Source organism: Hipposideros armiger, unplaced genomic scaffold (genome assembly GCF_001890085.2).
Source record: "Hipposideros armiger isolate ML-2016 unplaced genomic scaffold, ASM189008v1 scaffold_12, whole genome shotgun sequence".
Classification (NCBI taxonomy): Eukaryota; Metazoa; Chordata; class Mammalia; order Chiroptera; family Hipposideridae; genus Hipposideros; species Hipposideros armiger.
Window position 1 is genome coordinate 5,435,770 of NW_017731362.1, and position 19,407 is coordinate 5,455,176.

A 19,407-nucleotide genomic window follows, 5' to 3' on the forward strand; every position below is an offset into this window, starting at 1 on the left:
TTAAATACATTGAAACAACATTAAAATTAAAAGCATTGTGTGTTATATTGTTTAAAAGCAATGTGGTTTTCATATTGCATAGTATATAATTCAGGAACTGAAAAGATGGACAAAATCTAAAATGGTGTTAAATTCGTGTCTATGGGCTGGCATTCCTTGTTGCAAATATTAAAAGAAAAGTAAGGAACAGTAATATAGGATGATTTAGACAATGATTTTCTAAAATTAGGAAAGTTAATATTTTCAATCAGTAATTACACTTTTATTTGCTCTGGCTAAAGTGTTAGGAAATTCTACTGCAACCTAATTTCTTGATCAATAGCAGTATACCTCATATACAATGGTAAACAAATGACATGTTTTGGGTTTCTTCATTTGTCCAATCCAATTCCTAGAGATGAGATTTAGTTTAGCACAGCTTGCAGAAGCACATCTTTGCTATCCATGAATGATGTCCTGGCTCACCTAGAAAGAAAACAGATTGTCTTGGGTTATATGGTGAAATAAAGAGAAGCAAGAAAGAAGGGAAGGAGGAAGGAAGGGAGAGAGGAAAGGAGGAAGAGAGGAAAGGATGAAAGGCAAGAAGGAAGTAAGGAAGGGATGAAGGAAAAGAGGGAGGGAGGAAGGAAGGAAAGAAGGAAGAAAGAAAGGAGTGAGTTACCTGTTAATTTCTACATTTCTTTTCTATCATGAAATAAAATGTTAATAAAAATACTGTCTTTTAAATCAGGTCCAGGTAAATATATTTTAATTGCACACATTATTAATATGGGTTATTTTTCCTTGCCAAGAAAGATGAGAGTTTTTAACAAGATGAACTGGGTTTGAAATTAGTAAATTGTTATAAATTTCAAGGAGCTGAATTATTTTTAGAGAACCTACAGCTGCAACTTTAGAGTCAAATGTTTAAATGTTAGTTGAAATATGGTTTGAGTTAGAGAATCAAAAAAAGCATTTATTTCTCAGACTATTTGGATGATTGTTATTGTAGGCTAAAATATATCACTTGCTTTAAATTAATTCGACTATCAAACTAGTTAGAGCATTGTGCCTTACTTAATTACTTCTATACACATTTATATTAATGATGTGACCATGCATTATAACTCCCACTCTCGCTGACAAAGACTCAAAAAGCTGATTATTTGATTTAGTTAAACCAATATTCAATATCGTATAATATATACAATACATATAATAATCTATTATTCGCCTAGAACTTTACATATTTTAAAAGTTATGAGGTTGATGCTTCAATTTTTTCCCCTCTGAGTAAATTTTTAAAAACACTGATAGAGTTACACAACTAGAAGTAAGAGCTTATATGTTTTTACCACGGAAATTGTCCTTACTTCTAGAGCATTTTTTAGCACTACCCATAAGAAGTGTGTTCCCGATGGCTGTGATTGATGGGCGGCTCACACAGTCCACATTTTTTCTGGTTCATGCATCATCATCAGCCATCTCCAACACTCCCATCCTGAATCTGTCCTACTTTCTGTTACCTGATTTTTGCTGGTGATTCATGAGCCACAATAATAAAAAAAATAAATAAAAAAAACAAACAAACCACTGTGGCTTTTCACAATGTAGTATCCCCCTGGAAACTGTGAGAAATCTAGTTTTGCTCATCAGATTCATGCAAATGCAATATTGATTGACAATGATGTATATAGATCTACACACATAAGGTGCTATATGAAAACCACTAAACTGTTCTATTAAGGGCAGAATGCATACTGATTATAAACGACTTCAGAATGACGTGAAAATGCTTACCTGAATGCCATTTTTTTGTACTTTCAAGCTCTCTCTTGTCGGTACTATTTTCAGCTGAAGCTATATTTAAGTGTGCTGGCCCTAGTGCACTAGGAAGTAAAATTCTTAATTTTCCAAGCCAATAAGGTGATAAAAGCTCAAGGTCTCTCATTAATATGTGGGTAAAAATTGTGAATGTCACACTCAATTTTTTATCATCATGAGTGCAAAGATGAGGGGCAAGAAACACGTTTTATTATATCCTGGAGAATGAATGGAGCTTTAATCACTGCATGAAATAGTTAATAAGAAGTTAGCCAGCAAAAGACTAAGCTGAACTATTTTTGTGATAGCATCTTTCAGATTCAGAAGTGACCCAGGCCTTAAAGAGACAAAGAAAGAAAGCCTAATGGCCCTACAATCTCAAAAACGGGAGCTGCAAGTTCACAATGTTGTCTCCATGATTCTATTACTAGGACATCAAAGTTATTCCCACAGGTTTCAGAAATGTATAAATGTCAGTGAAGAAGCAAGTAGACTTCAGAGAGTCTAAGCCAGAAACTTCAATCTGGGATTCACCTGTGAGGCAAAACGCTTTGCTAATGAATTATTCCAAAGACAAGACACAGCTAAGGGAGACCTTGACCTATCAGATAAGAACTCCAGGTTCACCAGCAGGGTCAGAGTAAGCCGGATGCTCTGGTCTGAAGTTGCTTCGCCAACCTTAATGGACTACTGCAGGCACTCACCTGGGTATATACAACTTGAGCCAATAAAGAGATCACAATGGCACGATGAATAAGGTCGAGTGCTCTAGAGACCAGGGGAACAATCACTGCACCAGGCCTCTAAATCGTGACCTATATGCACACTCCAGCCCATTTACAAATGGGTCAGCCCGTCAGCTCTGGGCTAGAGAGCAGCAATGTCAATGGAAAACTAAGCGCTCCATAGACCGAGTTCAAAACCCATTGTATTCAACTATAATCACTTTGTGAAGTCAATCTCACTGTTTTATATCATTTCTAAAATTTGATTTTATCAATAACATTTCAAAATGTTATATCAGTGTTTAAAAAGAAACACTTCATTTAAAAAAGCGATTTTAGTTTTTCTGTGCTTCAATTCCCCCTTGCTCTCAACATATGCAAATAAGTTGGAATCAGGTAGATGAAGCTCTAAGAGCTAAAGTAAAATGACGTTTAGAGGATTTACAAAGAAAAGGCTATTTGAAAACAGCAATATGTAAGACAATAGTCTCCAACTGTGTTCGAATGGGAAAATGATTTTTTGTTTTCATTTTCTATATTGCTGTTTGAACAACGGGTCTATTCATTAAAAACGATGTAATAAATATATTAGTCATTTAGAATTGCATAGATAAAACCATGTTAAGGTCAATATCCATTAAAGCTAGAAGACTGACCACATTCAACTTTGTAAATGGGGGATTTTGCACGTACATGAAAATGTTAAAAGGAATTTTAAATGAATGATAATATTCCAGGTGAAAATGGTGAGAATGATGCATTCATGATTTAAACGCACTCCCTTCTATACAAGAAATAACGAATACATTAATGCAATCGTAAGTTAGCTACTGAGGTACCTCTATTGGTTTGAAGACATCTTCCCAAAGTTTATCACTTAAAAACCCCAAATTTTGTTTTTTCTTCTAACAAAGGTAGTTAAACATACTCACTTTCCAGAGAAACACCACTCTTACATGGTAACTGGAGGTAACTAAACTCCCTAAGTCATGTTTGTAGTTTTGGAGCCCCTACATTTGAATGACTTGATATATTTAAGTTAATTTTTGGACATTGAATAGTAGATAGTCATATTTTAACAGTTCAGGAAAGTCCCTCTGTGCCACCAATTTCACATATCTCCCTTCAGGTTCAGTTTTAAGAATTTTGCCTCTCAGATGCTCACACTTCAAAAAATGCACTCTCTCATCAAAAATCTTTCTTCCTAAACAAGCGCCTCTGTCAGAAGTGTCTTAATTTCTTATCACAGAATTTTATCCACACAAGAAGCAATAAATAATTCATGTCATTGCCTCTTTGTTGTGTGTCCCTGAACTGCACAGAGCTGGAAGGCTGACAGCTGTGTCAGGACAAGCACCAAAGATCTGACATGACAAGTGACTAACAAGTTTCTTTCAGTTCATAGTGAAAGAAGACAATGGCCCAAAGTGCAGAAAGAAACCCTGAAACAAAATAAAACTGCTTCTTTCTTTTTACCTAAGTGTTTGCTATGAGCTTATTTCCAACCCACAAGCCCTGGTCATTTTATAGGACTGCCCAGCCCCCTTTCTTCCTCACACTCACTTGGCCATTTACGCCTGGCCACGGATCAATATGAGCAATTCTTGGAGAAATACGATGTCTCCATGACAACCAAGCCACAAATTCTCAGTGGAAGGCAGTGAGACCAGCAGTGAACTCTCCAGAGGTTTCTAGGCCCTATAAGGCAAGATGTCTTAAAATGCAGGAATGGACAGAGGAAAAAGCCAGAGTAATTCATTCTTTATTATCAGTTTAATGATGTCCGATGCATAGAATCATACTCACTTTTTTAAGTTAGGATTCTTTATCAGCACCTATATTTTCAAATTCATCTTCCTGTTTTGATATACCCTTTTGTTTATATCAATTAGGTAGACTGTGTTATATTTGAATCTCTCTACAATTCCACTCATATTGAGGGATGACGGAAATTTATTCTCGTTTTGAAATAGTATAAAGCTGATCTATTCTCACCAAAACAAGAAACACTTAGATAAAAGCTTGACTCAAGGATTTAACAGCCTGATGAAATGGTTGATAGAAAACTGTTTAAGACAGTTTTAAAAACCTAGTCAAAATTAGGCAATTTGAGTCAAAATGAAAAGTAATTTTAAAATAATTTTTTTAAAATGTACTGCGACCCTGTCCCTTTTACAGTGGGGCTGATCTACATTTATCTTTTAGACAGTATGGCAGGGGTGGGGTTAATGTGCTGATTAAAAATTTCTGTCATTGCTAAAGATGCCATTTCTCAGTTCCACGGGAAAGCAGAAGTGTGGTTGAGAGCAGACACACAGCAGCAGTCCATCTTTTGAGGAATCTTGGTGTAGTGGAGGGGACTGAAATGCAATGCCATCGCCACTGGGCCTATTGGGGTTCCGAGATGACTTAGGGGACCTGACATAGATTGCAGGCTGCACCTTTCACTGAAAATTAAATCTCAGTAGCTCTCCTCGGGGGAAGGATCAGGGGACTGTTTGCAGCTGCCCCCTGTCAGCGAAGGCTACAAGATTTGGAAATCTCTTAACTAAGCTGACAGGCCACAGAGAGGATGAATCAAAAATCTGATACATGGATCAGCACACAACGATGCAAGAGGGTAGAGGGTACACAGCAGCCAGTGAAAATAAGAAAGAAAAACGTTCAGTGGGGGAGACAGTTAACTCTTTCATTCAGGATAATAAGGTAACTTTTAGCACCTTCTGGCTTTATAGTGATCCCGGAATGTCATTCAACTTTCACAAGATTTTTTTCCTTGCAATTAATCAGTTGTTAAAACCAGGCATACTTCAAAACACAACAAAAACAGAAACAAAAATCCATGCTTAAGTGTTCCTGGCCATATACTTCCAGTATATTCCTGTCTATTCTTTCTACAAAGAAAATGCAAACATCAGTAACTTGAATGGTGGGTCAATTCTATTGCGTGAGGAAAGGTTATTATTTTCCTTTCTTTCATTTTTTTCTAAACAGTTGACAACATCTATTAGTCCATTACTGTTATGATAAAATCCTCTCATCCCAGTTAGAGTCCTATTTATATTTAGAAAGGTATTTAGATTGTAATGATGACAATTTGTGTCTCTTCTCTCCAGCTCTCCACTTCTGCTTGCTCCCATTAATTGAAATATTTAAAATATTGCTCCAGTTTCCAATCTCTGCCTCTATTAACCAGTTTAGCCTAAAATTGATGATAATGAACTAATAGTGTCAGCTTCCCTTTTCAGTCATAAAGCCTTTGTACTTCCTCCAACTGAATTCTTGATGAAAGAGGAAAAGATAACAGCTCCACACTGTGACCCCTGGAGGTGACCATTAATTTGACAGTGCAGCTGCTAAGAGAAAAGAACATTACAATGTCCTCTCCCTCCACCCCCTTCCAAGGACCCCAAAGCTGTGTCAAATTTATCATTTTATACTTGACTATTTTTAAATGGCTTTCACCTGGACTCTCAGACTCTTCCACGACACATCTGTCAGGCATGTCCTCGTTGTCTTGGAAGTTTGCCGAGTTTGAGTTGCTGTCATGCTTGACCAGACTGGCTGAGGCTATTAAAAAGAGAGAGAGAGAAAGAGAGAGATAGAAGAAGAGAATGATGAAAAAGTAGTAATAAATACCATTAAAACATTTTCTTTCAGTTCCACAGCTATTTCCAGGGACACTCAATGTAAACACAAACAATAAATTGAAATAAAATGTATCCTCTAAGTATGTATTGGCAGACATGTAATTAGTTGAAAAATCTATAGATGAGACTTTATCTTAGAAGAAAAATAAGTTCATGGCATCAGCTTAAAAGCTACAAAGTAACAAAGTGATCACTTCGAAGCAGAAATCGTATTTTTAATGCATAAATCTAAAACAATATAGTCAATTAACAGCAACAGGACACAGAGAGAACATCAGACTAGTCAATTAGAAAGACCAGCACTACGCTGGTGCAATCGTTCCTTTTGTCAGACAAATCATAGCTGATGAACACTTTTTATGCGTTTTGGTTCTCTCTCATCAAATTATAAACTATGGCCCCAAATGCCAATAAAAAGGCCCTATAAAAATAAATTCTAATATATAGAATGAATACATTGCAAATGATAATAATGAGGGCTGGTGTTTTCAATGGTAGGGCCCCAGACAACTTGTCATGAGATATTATTTTCTAAGTAGGAATTATGAACAGAAACAGAAGCTAGCACGGGAATCTAAAATCTCCTATAAACTCGTTACAACCACTCCCTTAGAGAAACATAGACTCAACTTTCCACATTTTTCCCCAAGTTGTAATACTTGGTCTACGTTATCATCATAAGTAACATATTTCCATATTACATTTGTTTAAGGAATTATTTGTCAGGAAAAGTGGACATTGTTTTCATGATACAACTCAGTGAATAACAAAACAAAGCAAGCCTGCAATAATATAAATTATGTGACACTTGTCTAAAGCCAAACAATATAAATATGTGTATCATTAACTACCCTGGAATTTTATCTATCACAGATTGCTGTGGTAAACACCACCACTGTCTCCTCAGGTCTTGATAACACGCATATTATTTATAAGCTGTAAATGCAATAAATAAAATATATATTTATAAGTCATACATGAAATGATATGTGTGTTGGCACAGGGAAGTGGACTGGGCCGTTGTTCCTAAACCTCTGTTAGGCGATGAGAGAGCAAATGCAGACACTGGGGACTGTGTTACTTCACACATTCAATAAGTGACACAAGGAGTGCGGCCTGAGGTCCAAACCAGCGTTAGGAGAGCTCACACCTCCCGGACACCTTGTCTGGTTTTCATGGGGTGCACATAGCACTGATGGTCATAACCTGACGCGCACATATACACGCTGGAAAGGAGACTAGGAACATAATTCTGGTCCAAATATTCTCTTCAAACAGTTTCACGGATGCTCTCAGACTCTGCTCTGTGGAAGTGTGAGCATAGAGTTTGAATTCACTGCATCTTTAAAACCTTTTGTTTTGGAACAAAATATGAGAGAAAAAATTTGAAATTCTGACTGTAAATAAATACACCCAATTTTTCATTTGGTGTATTTGAAATTTCTGATAAATATATGAAAGTAGGTACCATGTCTATTTTATTCACCTCTGTATGCCCTGAGCCATAGAAGGTATTCTTGAAGGAGTTGTGGAATGAATGAATGAATGAATGAATGAAGCAGAGGTACCAGGCTAGATGTCCTGATCCAAGAGGATATGTGCTTTGAACTGTCTTCAACTATAATAGATCCATTCAGTCTCTTATTTAGGCACACTTGAGACAAAGGGCGCTTTTTTGCAAAATGGTGGTATGGGATAGTCTGTGACTTGAAAGAAAAGGCATGACACATATGGCCTAAGTAGTTATTGGTGTAGCTGCCTTTACTTTTCCTAAGTTTAGAGATACTTGAATCAGTAGATTTTTGTGAAACGTTTCAGTGGAATAATTAAATGCATCAAAGTTGTGAAATACTATTACATTGGTCAAGATTTCTTGGCTTGTGTTAATGATTTTTTGTAATCCCTACATTGTTAATTTTCTGAAATATTTACATTGGTATTTATAATAGAGAATTAATCATCCAGCTTAAGAGCCAATGAGGTAGCACCTGTGTTTATTTGGGCAAATGCATTGTACTTGCCATTCCATACATTGTTCTTTCATAATTTAAAACTTTCACCCATTCATTTATTCATTCCTCCAACAAGATTCTGTTGTAGACACAAGGGCTTCAAAGGGGACGAGAACATGGCATTAGAACAACAATGTGAATGCCTGCAGCCATTTTTAGTGGCAGTAAAGTGGTTCCCAGTATGAACTGACATCCCAAACCTCTCAAGAAAGTCAGCAAGTTAGATATAGTTTTAGCTGCATGATCTTCATTAAACTCATAGGAAGGAGTGGGTGTCTGGCAGCTAATTTTATCTCCACCTCTAATGTTGGAGGGTGCGGTTTGCGTCAGGGTAGGAGAGTAGAGAGGACTATTCTTCAGATATTTTGCTTAGTTAAAATTTAGCTTCCAAATTTGAGATGGTACAAGATTTGCCATTTTTGCTGGGTAGTTTATAGAGTATCCAATTACCTATCCTGTAAAAGAAATACCTATATTCTGTCACTTGGGAACAACAGACATTGGAGAGGTTAATTACTGCCATTCCACTTTTTTTTTTTTGATAGGCTAATCTTTGCAATTGTTCTTTTGGGTGTTTCCTGTGATGTTTCATCATTAAACTCTGACATGATGTGTGACCAGGGCTCCTCTAATGAATCATTTCACAAACGATAAAATCAACAAATATTGATCTAGTGCTTATTATGGGGAGAGCTCTGTGCTAGACCATGTGAAGAGTAAAAAAAAAATGAAGGCACTTTTAATGTGCCCTCATACAACTTGTGATCTAGTTGAAGTATAATGAAAAGTAATCAGTAGGAGCATTAGAGAGAATATTCCAAGAATGGCATGTTTTTAGAAATACAGAGATAATTCCCCATGCAATAGGATAGTGGGAAGAGAAATTTGAATTAGATCTTGAGAGGGAAAATGGGTAGCCCAAAGGGAGCTCATTCAAGGCAAAAGAAAAAGGTGTGAACATGGGCCCAGCCAAAGAAATACATTAACCTAGTGCCACAAATGTATTTTTTAACAGGATGTTGCTGCCTACTTTTGTATGTATTTTTAATGTATTCTCCTTGCATGTCTCTTTGAGCTTTTCCTGAATTGCTGCTGTGGCTAATTCTTCTCACCTGTAGAAGTTAGTTATAGACAGGTTTTTTCCTAGCCCTAGATAGTCAATAATTTGATCTTTACTGATGGTGGGCCCATTTATCACAGTAAGTTGTCCTTTCACTATACATATTGACTTTTATTTATCAATACCAAAGTCCATTTGTAGCTCATCACTAAAGTTCTTGGATATTTTCAGTAGTTTTTGAAGATGCATTTTAGAGCTTGGCAAAGAGATACTTTTGACGTCAATATAGTGCAAAAGGTTGCTAGGCTCATCCTTAACTTAAAATCAACTGTTTATTTTCTCTGTAATGGATTCTGAAATAGTCTGCATTTGGGGGGAAGGGGGGGAGGGACAAAAAAGATAAACTCTTCTTGACAGTTCTACCACTGAAAGATGTAAGGCTCTTCCATCTACTCATCACACACCTCAAAATATCAACAACTGAAAGGCCAGTGTTTCAAATATCTTTGTAATATCTTTGGTAGCTAGATAGAGGGAGAAGTCCATGTACTTTGTATGGATGTATTCGACTATGGTGTGTTTAATGAGCCTAATTCTTCTAGATCCTAAAGAAATGAATGGTTCCACTGTAGACAAATATGAAATCAGTAGTTTTTAAACCACATTTAAGAACACCTAACAAGAAAACCCATAATATTATATGACAAAGACTCTGCAGAAGGATTTCCTGTAAGAAAAACGTGATGACAGGGTCATCAGTGGTTATGTTCCTCCATGTCTCTCTAGACTGTATTTTGGTTTTGGTTAACCTCTAAAAATTCCCTCCTTCCTTTTCAAATCATTTGCAGAAAGGTAGTATTAATTGTTAAAGGTGGCTAGGCCTAGGCAGCAAATAACTCAAAGAAATATCCCCTCACCATTAACAAGAGAATGACCAGTGACAAAAATCTCCATCTTCTTCCACAAATAACAGCTGGTCCTTCCAGGCTAGGCCAGAAAGTAGTATATAGAGAGAAGGCCTTTGTTAAAAATCCATATCATTTACAGTGTGAATAAAATCTGCAGTCCACATAATATTTTCAATACAAGTACTTATAAGTGATTTAAAAATAGATCCCACCCATCATACAATATGTACAAAGTTTTTGGAAGTACTGGAGTTATTCATAGGAAAACCATGAATAAAAAGATATAATAGTTTGAAATGTTGGTCATCTGAACAGACTAAACCGCCTTAGTGGCAGATAAAACTCAGACCAAAATCTTATTCAAGGGCATAAAAATAATGTACAGCTGGCAGAAGTCAGGAAAGACTAAAAGACCACTCAGATTTGTGGAATGAATAGTGGCCTGAGTTCAAATCTACTGGCTATGAGGGTTACTTCCTTGGTTGATATTTAGGTCTCCTCCCAATCTGAAGGAGTCAGTGTGAAGTTAACTAAAAATGTCTTTCTAGAGGCTTACCAGAAAACAAAACACAAAACTACATTAAATTCAAGTAGAAGTAAATACTAATGCAATACAAATCACAAAAGACTGCAGTATATTTTAAGTCAATATATTTTAAATCAGAGGGAGGTGTAATCAGTGAAAAGAATTTAAATGATAACACCAAATTTGTAAACAAAGAGGATGTCCTTTGAACAGACCCCAAGTTCAGTTTACAGAGTGATTCTTTCTGGACAGATGTCTTATCAGGAAAACACATCTAGCTAAGAGCTATGTACATATTATCCCTACTTTAAGAATATCTATTCGGAGAAAATCAAGTGATAGGACCTCTTGAATCTATTTGAATAGCAATAGCTACATCCTGCATCGGACTTGAGGCTTACTTTGTCTTCAGCATGGACTGGAAACTAGAAAAAAAAGTCATATAGTAATGCCTAGAATTAAATAAACTACCTCATGTTTCTTAACTAAGTAATAATAGTTTTATAGACAAGTTCAGCAAGATGGGCTAACATTAAACTTAAATGTTTTTGTTATCTTTCTTCAGTTGTAATTTGACATGGAATATTATTTTCTGGATGGCATTTTCTAGTATGAATTGCTTTAAGGATGACATATTTTTGAACTGGTAAAGAAAAGAATTTTCCAAAATGCTGTGAAGAGTAACTATTCTTTTGGTATCCTTACTTGATATATAGAATTGAAGTTATTTTATTTAAATATTTTAGAATATATATATCTCACAGGGTGAAATGATTGACTGTCTAGTGTAAGAAAAAAAAATCTGTTTATAGCTAACTCCTACAAGTGAGATGTATGGAGAGATCACCCAACTAATTTGGGGCAAGATAAATGTGAATGAGAAAGAGGTATTGTTTACTGAAGCTTTTAGAACACTGCTTTGTTCCTCTCAGATACAGAAATTCCTCTGTTATCCAAGATGTTTGAGCAATGGGCTGCTTTGGTAAGGCCGATAAACAAGCAACTACATTTCTGGCCTAATGGCGAGGTACAAGGCAGGTTGTACTCAAAGTACTTAGAAAATGACTGAGTGAAACTGCTAATAAGGATTCCTAAGAATTAAAACAGCAATGATTAATTTCACTTGTAGTTTAAGGGAGAAATCTTAAGGTCAGGCCTAGGGTTTACAGCTCAGACATATCCAAAACCCCCCAAAATCTATTATTAATGCCAATAGGCAGTCTACATAATGGGGAAGACCCTATCTGCATTATTTCTCAATGGAAAATAATTTAAACAAAAATGAATGTCAAAAATTTCATTCTAGAGATGAACTTCTGAGTTCCCGGGGGAGAAATAATGTTGTACTGGGAAAAGCTCAAATAATAAGACTCAGAAGATCTGTTCTTAAATTCCACCTCTGCTCCTAATAGTGTGACCTTGACCATGTCATTTCACCTGCCTGGACTCAGGTACTTTTATTAATAAAATAAGACAGCTGGACTGGATAACCTTCTTGACATCTAGCTCTGAGACTCCAATATTCTGCCAGCTCAGAATCCAACACCAACCACCTACTCAATGTATCACGGAACAGGACACTAAGAGCATTGTGGCAACTACATTAGCCTTACAAATAATGAGGCCTTCTGGGGCCCTTTGTGAATTAAGTAAGACTGTTATTGTCTGACCAGTGGTGATGTCTTATCTGACTGAGGGCCAGAGGAGGAAATCAGGGCAGCTTTAGAGAGAGACTCGGGTAGCTGCCATGTCAGGTTGAGGCAGCCCTGTGGAAAGATCACCAAGAGACGACAGAGCCTACAGGATGACACTCCTGAGAGCAAACAAGGTGAATCCGCGGCATAGAAAACCATTCATTAGATGTTTACCAGGGGTGCAAAAAAAACTTTAAAACCAAATGTTTTATGTTATACATTACCCTTCTTAGAATCATATTTATGCTCTTAATTTCTTTGAACAAACCCTGTCTTCATCAGTGAGTTTGGCGAATATGAACTTCAGTACAAGATAAATCATTTTAAACTAAATTAATAGGTAATAATTGCAAGAAGCACAATTGCAGTGGACAGGCCCTGGCCTGGAATTTCGATGGTCTGGGTTAGCTTAGGCTGCGTGTGCACTGGATGCTTCTGAGGACTGGCTCCATCTTGGCTTCAGGGTCCCAGGCACTGAGAAGTTCCCAGTTATTGTTTATCGAATGAATGGACAGGGTTATAGAGAGCTGTGGTGTTCCTGTGGAACTATGTTTTAAGTCAAATCTCTTAAAAGGAGAATCTGTAGAATCCCAGCTCTTTCTTTTTCTTTTATATGTAAGGATGGGGCCAGTGAAGTCATTTGTCTTAGTCAACCTGGAATGAAAACCAACTCTAATCAAATTATCTAAACTCGCAGATTGAAACAGACATCTTGGATGTGGGATGGAGAGAGTATGACAGTGTAAGCTGGGAAGTAGGAAAGGAGAATAACAGGGAATGATGTAACCCTTTCTCCCCTTTCTGCTGCATTTCCTCACCCCCCCCCCCAATAAAAAGGGTAATTCTCAGAGTCACCAATGAGAGGTTGGCTTGGATTTCTTTATGAGCTCTTTTAGAGCGCCATTTCCTTGGCAATCAGTGTTCCAGGGAGACAGGTGGTGAGTAGATGAACAGGCACCTGATTTTTTCTTTTTATCATAAAATCAAAATAATTTCCATGAATTTAGTCCCTGAACAATACTGAGTAAATTCACAGTGGCAATAACTTAGGAAAACATCATTTATTATCGTTTTTATGTTCATCTATAATTTGGTAGACAATTTCTAGATGTACAAAATAAAGTGGTCAAATCAGCAAGCTGAATCCCAGCTTTCTATGTTAAACCATAGAGATAATTATTCAAGACAAAAGGACTCTTATCTGAAAGGACCCCTTCCTCACTAGATGATAGATGAGTTTTAATAGAAATTAAGTTTCACATTCCTCACGCAGTTTAGGTTTTCTGCAAAAGTCATTTGACTTTTCTCATAAGGAACAAATCCTCTGGTAAATACAGAAATGCATTCATTTTACTGTTCAGAAGTTCAAGAAGTTGAAAGGAGGAACAGATTCCCAAGAAGAAAACAAATAGATCCCTACTTATTGATGAATTGAAGAACAGTCAGTACAGGGAGAATCCTAAGAGCAATTGATAGTAAACTTCCCAGGTTGCATTTGAAAATTTAGAAGGTCAGGAAAACCAAAGAGGCCCTTCAATCAAAAGAGCATCAAGCTAGCATTTGAGATTAGAGATAAACATGATTTATATATGACCTTAAGATAAGGATTCACAGCACAGGGCAATGTAAACCATGGCAAAGCCTACGGTTATCCGTAAGAACAAATAGCAGAAATGTTTTCCTTTTGAACTAGTGGGAGAAGAAACTGTTGTATTGCACTACCATTGGATTTCGTAAGAGCAGTGACCCTTCCATAGGCCAAGCCTAAGATGACACCATCAGCATCAGCATGGGGACAGTGGTTGGCAGGCAGGCTCAAATTCCCAGCTGATAGCCGTCTCTAGCTCAGGGGAAAACCTTTGTCTCAGATGGTTAGTCAAGTGTCAGCTCTTTTATCTCCTAGATAGGAAATGGAAAATAAGGAAATCACATTATCTAGACTGTGCCTTCGTTTTGTAGTTCTTTGTCAACATTAAGAAGGATGCAAGGAAGAAAAGCTCTAAGTTACCATATTTTCTATCGCTAGGCTTGCTTACTCTGAATATCATTTATTTTTATTTGAATGACTTCAAAATGGTATGTTAGTATACTTGAAAGCTTACTGAAATTGAATGGAAGACATGCTTGGGTGCTGATAATGTGCTTTACCACTGTCTTATAATGGAATCAGCAGCAAGCATCACTCTCACATCCACGCTGCACACACGCACTCACGCTAGACACAGAAAGCATAGGGGTCTGTTGGCATTGATTGCTTCTTATGGTGATGCATATAAAATGTATCCACTCTTTTCAAAATATTAATTTTTCTGGGAGATAAATAATCGAAAGATGCCTTCTCAAATACTCAAGCTGTGTCACTGCATAACACTCAGTCAGTACTCGTATTTGTATTAATATCTCTAAGAGCCGGTTGCCCAAAATGTAGAAACGACCTTGATAATAGAGAATCTCATTTGAATACTAGACAAGCCAGTGGCATCTATAAGTAAAGGATAAGAGAAACTACCTAAAGAAAGCAAAGTTTTAAAGAGCAAGCAAACTTGTGGATAAGGGGAAACCAGCAACTATTACCTAAGGGGACTTTCAGAAAACTAGGTTCAATACAAAAGAGATGTTATCATATTCAGAGAACTAAGAAATAGGAAACAAAAGGTAAGAGACAAACAAATATTTCTAGATAAGACACTATTAAACAGTGTCCTAGGTGAGTGTAAAATACTCCTCAAATTTTTACAAGTTCTTTGGAAGAATACATGGTAAAATCTCCAGGACTCAAGAGGACACTATGGGTTCCTGAGCTGTGAACTGTTAACTGATGAGATTAACTGTTAGAAACAACTATAAATCCAAATCAGTAGGAGTCCATGCTGTGTACACATTTCAGGATAGCAAACCCTGGGAAACATTTAAAGGAAACAATTTCTGAAGTATATGTAACAAGAACATGGCTCTGAGTTATCATTTGCTATGACTCAAGGACATAAGCAAATGTGAAAACGTAAGCAAATGGCTAACAGAAGGCTGGCGCTTTAGGAAGGGGATGATCAACACCATAAACCAACCACAAGGAAACCAACAAGCGAGCCCAGGAATCCTCTGCACCTGGGACCCAGCATGTGTCTCCAGTGATTGTAGCCAACAGGACACAGTGGAATTTAAGAGGTCAACCAAAGGTCTGGGAGGAGGTCAGGAGGAGGGGTGTTTATATAGTGTCAGAATATCTCAGGAAGAAATTAGGAAGACCAAGACTCCAGTATGGAAGCAAATCCAAAGAAGAATGTGACTGATGTATTTTTTTTTTCAAATTGCCAAGAAATTATATACACCTATGACTGCCATTTTCTAACTTTTAGTTCCTCCAAACCCTCAAGATGATTACACTCTCACAGTATTCCCAGAGTCACTCTTTTATTTGAATAGCCTGATAAGACATACCTCTTCCTGCAATTCTTTAAAGTAATTTTAAAGTATTTCTTTAAACTGAGACACATCGTATCCCTAAACCCATGGTCTGATCGTGTAGCTTGTATTTAGAAAAACCTGCAGTCGCCAATCTTCATTCAGCAATGGAAGATTCTGGAGCCACAGATCGGAAGGCCTTTCAAGATATGGTCAGCTCACATTTAGAGGTTTCTCACTGGATGCTGCCCCCACCTCCTCCTCCCCGTCTTAGACTCTGATGTCATAAACTGTAGCTGGGCGAGGCCACTCATTGTCCCCTGGAGATGCCATATTTTCCACATCAGTGCTTTTGTGAACATCCCCAGCTCATATATCCTCTTTCACCCCTATCTCCAATTCTCTGCCTGCCAAAACACTCCCTCTTAGTCAACACTCAGCTCAGATGCCACCTTTTTCCATGAAGTCTTCATCAACCCCCCACCAGTTAACATTAATTGTTCTACCCTCTTCTGTGTTTCTTATCACTTTGTTTGGCCTGTGTTATTCTTTTCTCATTCTTGCGTTCTCCTGTCTGACTACTTCACTGGGCTACACTAATAAGGAAGAAAGATATTTTAGGCACATCTTGAAGTTTTGAGGGTCACTTCATGAGGATAACTTTGCTTCTCTCTAGTGAAACCTGTAGTGCTACAATCAGAAGACTGGGCTAGAGGAATCATAGGCCTGACCCAAGGTATCAGTGTCTGTCATCCTTAGCTTGTCTCAAACAATTCATAGCTAGTATGGAAATTCATAGCTAGTATGCTTGTTCCACAAACATGAGTCTCATGCTCATGGGACAGTAATGGCTACAGAAGTCTACTTTCTCTGTATTGACTGCGATTGACATTGGGTGAACCATGTTGAGAGAGATATCTAGGTCAAAGCATCATTTAGACAACACTCACTTTCCTTCCTTCCAAGGACTTGATAAAATAACAGTCATACATTGCAAAATATTATACCTATGCCCTACAACAGAAGGGAAAATTCACTGATTTTCACTCTCTTTTCCTTCCCCTCATAAATCATAAAGTTAAATTTACCCTAGGGATTCCATTTCTCTGAGCTCAGTGTACAGGCATAAAACAAATTTTGTTCTCACAGGACATCCCATTTTTGTTTCATTAGTTCAAGGAAAGGGTCACTCAATTTTTAAAGCATTTGGTTTGATCTTTGCTATGATTCATGCTATCTAACATCCATAGGCACACTATATACAGAAATATATCTTATATATAAAATGTGTCTCCACAGGCCCCATAATGGTTGTACCTTCACATAAAGTACGCAAAGCTACCTTACAGACACATAAGTCTAGGAAAGGAGACCAGAAAAAGAAAATACACTTATTTGTTGAATATTTAAACAACTATTGTTTTGCCCAAGTTCTTATTCCAAGACGGATTTTTTTTTTTTATACTTCTTATGAAAGGCAAAATGCTTCCATGGAGGTGGAGGTGGGAATGCTCTTAAAAATTTTCCCCAAATATGAAGCCTAAATTTATTCTCATTCTATTTTATATATTTTTATTTTATGCTTAATCATCTCACTGGTATTTCATTCTACAAAGACAGAGGTAATAAAAATTTTTATTAATGCAATAAAGGAAAAAAGAAATAAAGATGATTTGTCATAATTTAACTGGATAAAATGAATTCTTGTGATCTTAACGTAAGAACAGACTATGATCTCTGGAGAAATACTGAATTATGGAAACATGATTTTTACATAATAGAACCATTTACACTTACTATGGAATCATATTAAATAGTAAGTCTTACAGGTCTATTTGTTCCTATGCTTTTTCATCTCTAAATTCTTTCCATGGAACAGTTAAGCAATTTTAAAAGGTTTTCTCATTCTATTGCTGTTGAGGGGCTTTCCCCAGTCCTCTAATGGCCCAAATTTGATTTCCCACACTGAGTATCTACAGGGAACCATGATCATCAGGCTTTGCATAGAATCTCCCACTTGTCATGAATTAAAGATCACACAGATTTATTCCTCAAAAACAAATAGGGAGAGGAGATTTGGACTGAACTCGTTTTGCTAAATGATGGTAATTATTTTACCTTAAAACCTTAAAGATCTTAGAAGGCTCAGACTAAGCACAGCACACTTGGTGTCTGCAAAATGGTAGCTCAAGCAAACAGTTCTTTCCAGGGCATTTCTCTCATATTTTCCCCAGGAAAGAAGTTGTCCAACTTAGAGGTATACAGTACAGCCAGAGTAGGGAGGTAAACAAAAAAGCTTTAGATTGACGAATCTAAAACACAGATCACATTGGCCTTCTTCCAAGAATAAACAGTGCCCAACCTCCCCCCATTCTGTGGAATAAAATCTCAGAGATTCCAACCCACCTATGGCAGAAGACCCTGGCCTCCAGTCAGCCAGCTAGTTATCCATGGAAGTGGCTCAAGGCTGACACTCAGATTGACTGGTTCACACTAATTTACTTCACACAGATTCCATTTATCTCCTAGAAGATCCCCTGGCAGCAGCTTATAATGGCATATCCTAGGATGCCTGCCTGCATGCGTTTTTAGAGCAGCAGTGCTTGATGAATCTGTGTCCAGAAAACAGTTCACAGATTGAGGAGTAGGTGCAATCAGAAAACATCAAGAGGCACAGCTGGGACTTGGGAGCTTGCTCGGCTGGTCTGAGCAGCTGAGCATTAACTGTGTCTGCTTTTCTGTTGGCTGCTCATTGCCATTGGGACAAATCAGGGAGCCACGCCCCTTTCCCTTCCGTACTCACCCACCAAAGGAAAAGAGAAAAGAAAGTGCATCACTATTCAAGTAACTTGTGCAGCCATAGGGGAAGCTCATTGGACCATTAAACCTTTACTCTTTAAATACGGTGCTATTGCTGATCTAGGTAAAACTATCGCTGATAGTTCGAAGGTTAAGATGCTGGATATTTGGACTGGGCAAATGTAGCTAGAAAAAACAAGTAAAAGAGAACTCCAAATTATTTTATTTACTTTCAGCAATGAGGTCCAAAGAGCTGGCTAAGATGTCGTGCCCGGGGAGCTCGTTGGTTGCCATCTCAATGCTTGCTCTCCCGTGTCTGTCTTACAGCCTGGGAAACACACAAAGGGGCTCGATATTTGTCAGATGAATAAATGGGTGGATGAATGGACAAGTCACTATTCTCTATTTGACATTTTAGAACTGGGGCAAGCCACTCACTATTTTAAAATTAAGGCATAAAATACTGAGAATCCTAACGGTAACACAGTCAGTATCCAAAGGCAGAGGGAATAGAGAGGATCTTTTAATGGCAGTGAAGCTAACAGCATTAAACAGTAACAATTCAGTGGCAAATCTACCCAAACAGTGACAAAGCACATTTGGTACTTAGAAGGTTGAACACTGAGCTGCAGTAGCTGGTTGATGGGAAAAGAAGGATTAAGGCCTCTGCATAAGGCTTGACATGATCGTGTTGTCCGCCTGCTGCCTTAAGCTTTGAAAAACACCTGGGATCATCTTCTTATAAGCTCCAACTCAACAATGTTTAAGCGGGCGCCCAATCCAATTAAACAGGGGTAAATAGCAGGAAGAATTTTACTGAGCACCATC

General features: G+C 37.4%; 1 protein-coding gene across 2 annotated transcripts in view; it reads right to left on the bottom strand.

Annotated features, from left to right (window-relative positions):
* Window positions 1–277: 277 nt before the first annotated feature.
* WDR72 (WD repeat domain 72) overlaps window positions 278–19,407 on the bottom strand; it is a 224,078-nt gene continuing 204,948 nt past the window's right edge. For both annotated transcript variants that reach the window (XM_019663897.1, XM_019663906.1), the window contains 2 exons: window positions 5,994–6,098; window positions 278–465 (listed from right to left, as the gene is read on the bottom strand). In XM_019663897.1, the coding sequence (XP_019519442.1) occupies window positions 410–465; window positions 5,994–6,098 (161 nt within the window). In that variant the 3' untranslated portion in view covers window positions 278–409. The remainder of the gene's footprint in view (window positions 466–5,993; window positions 6,099–19,407) is intronic.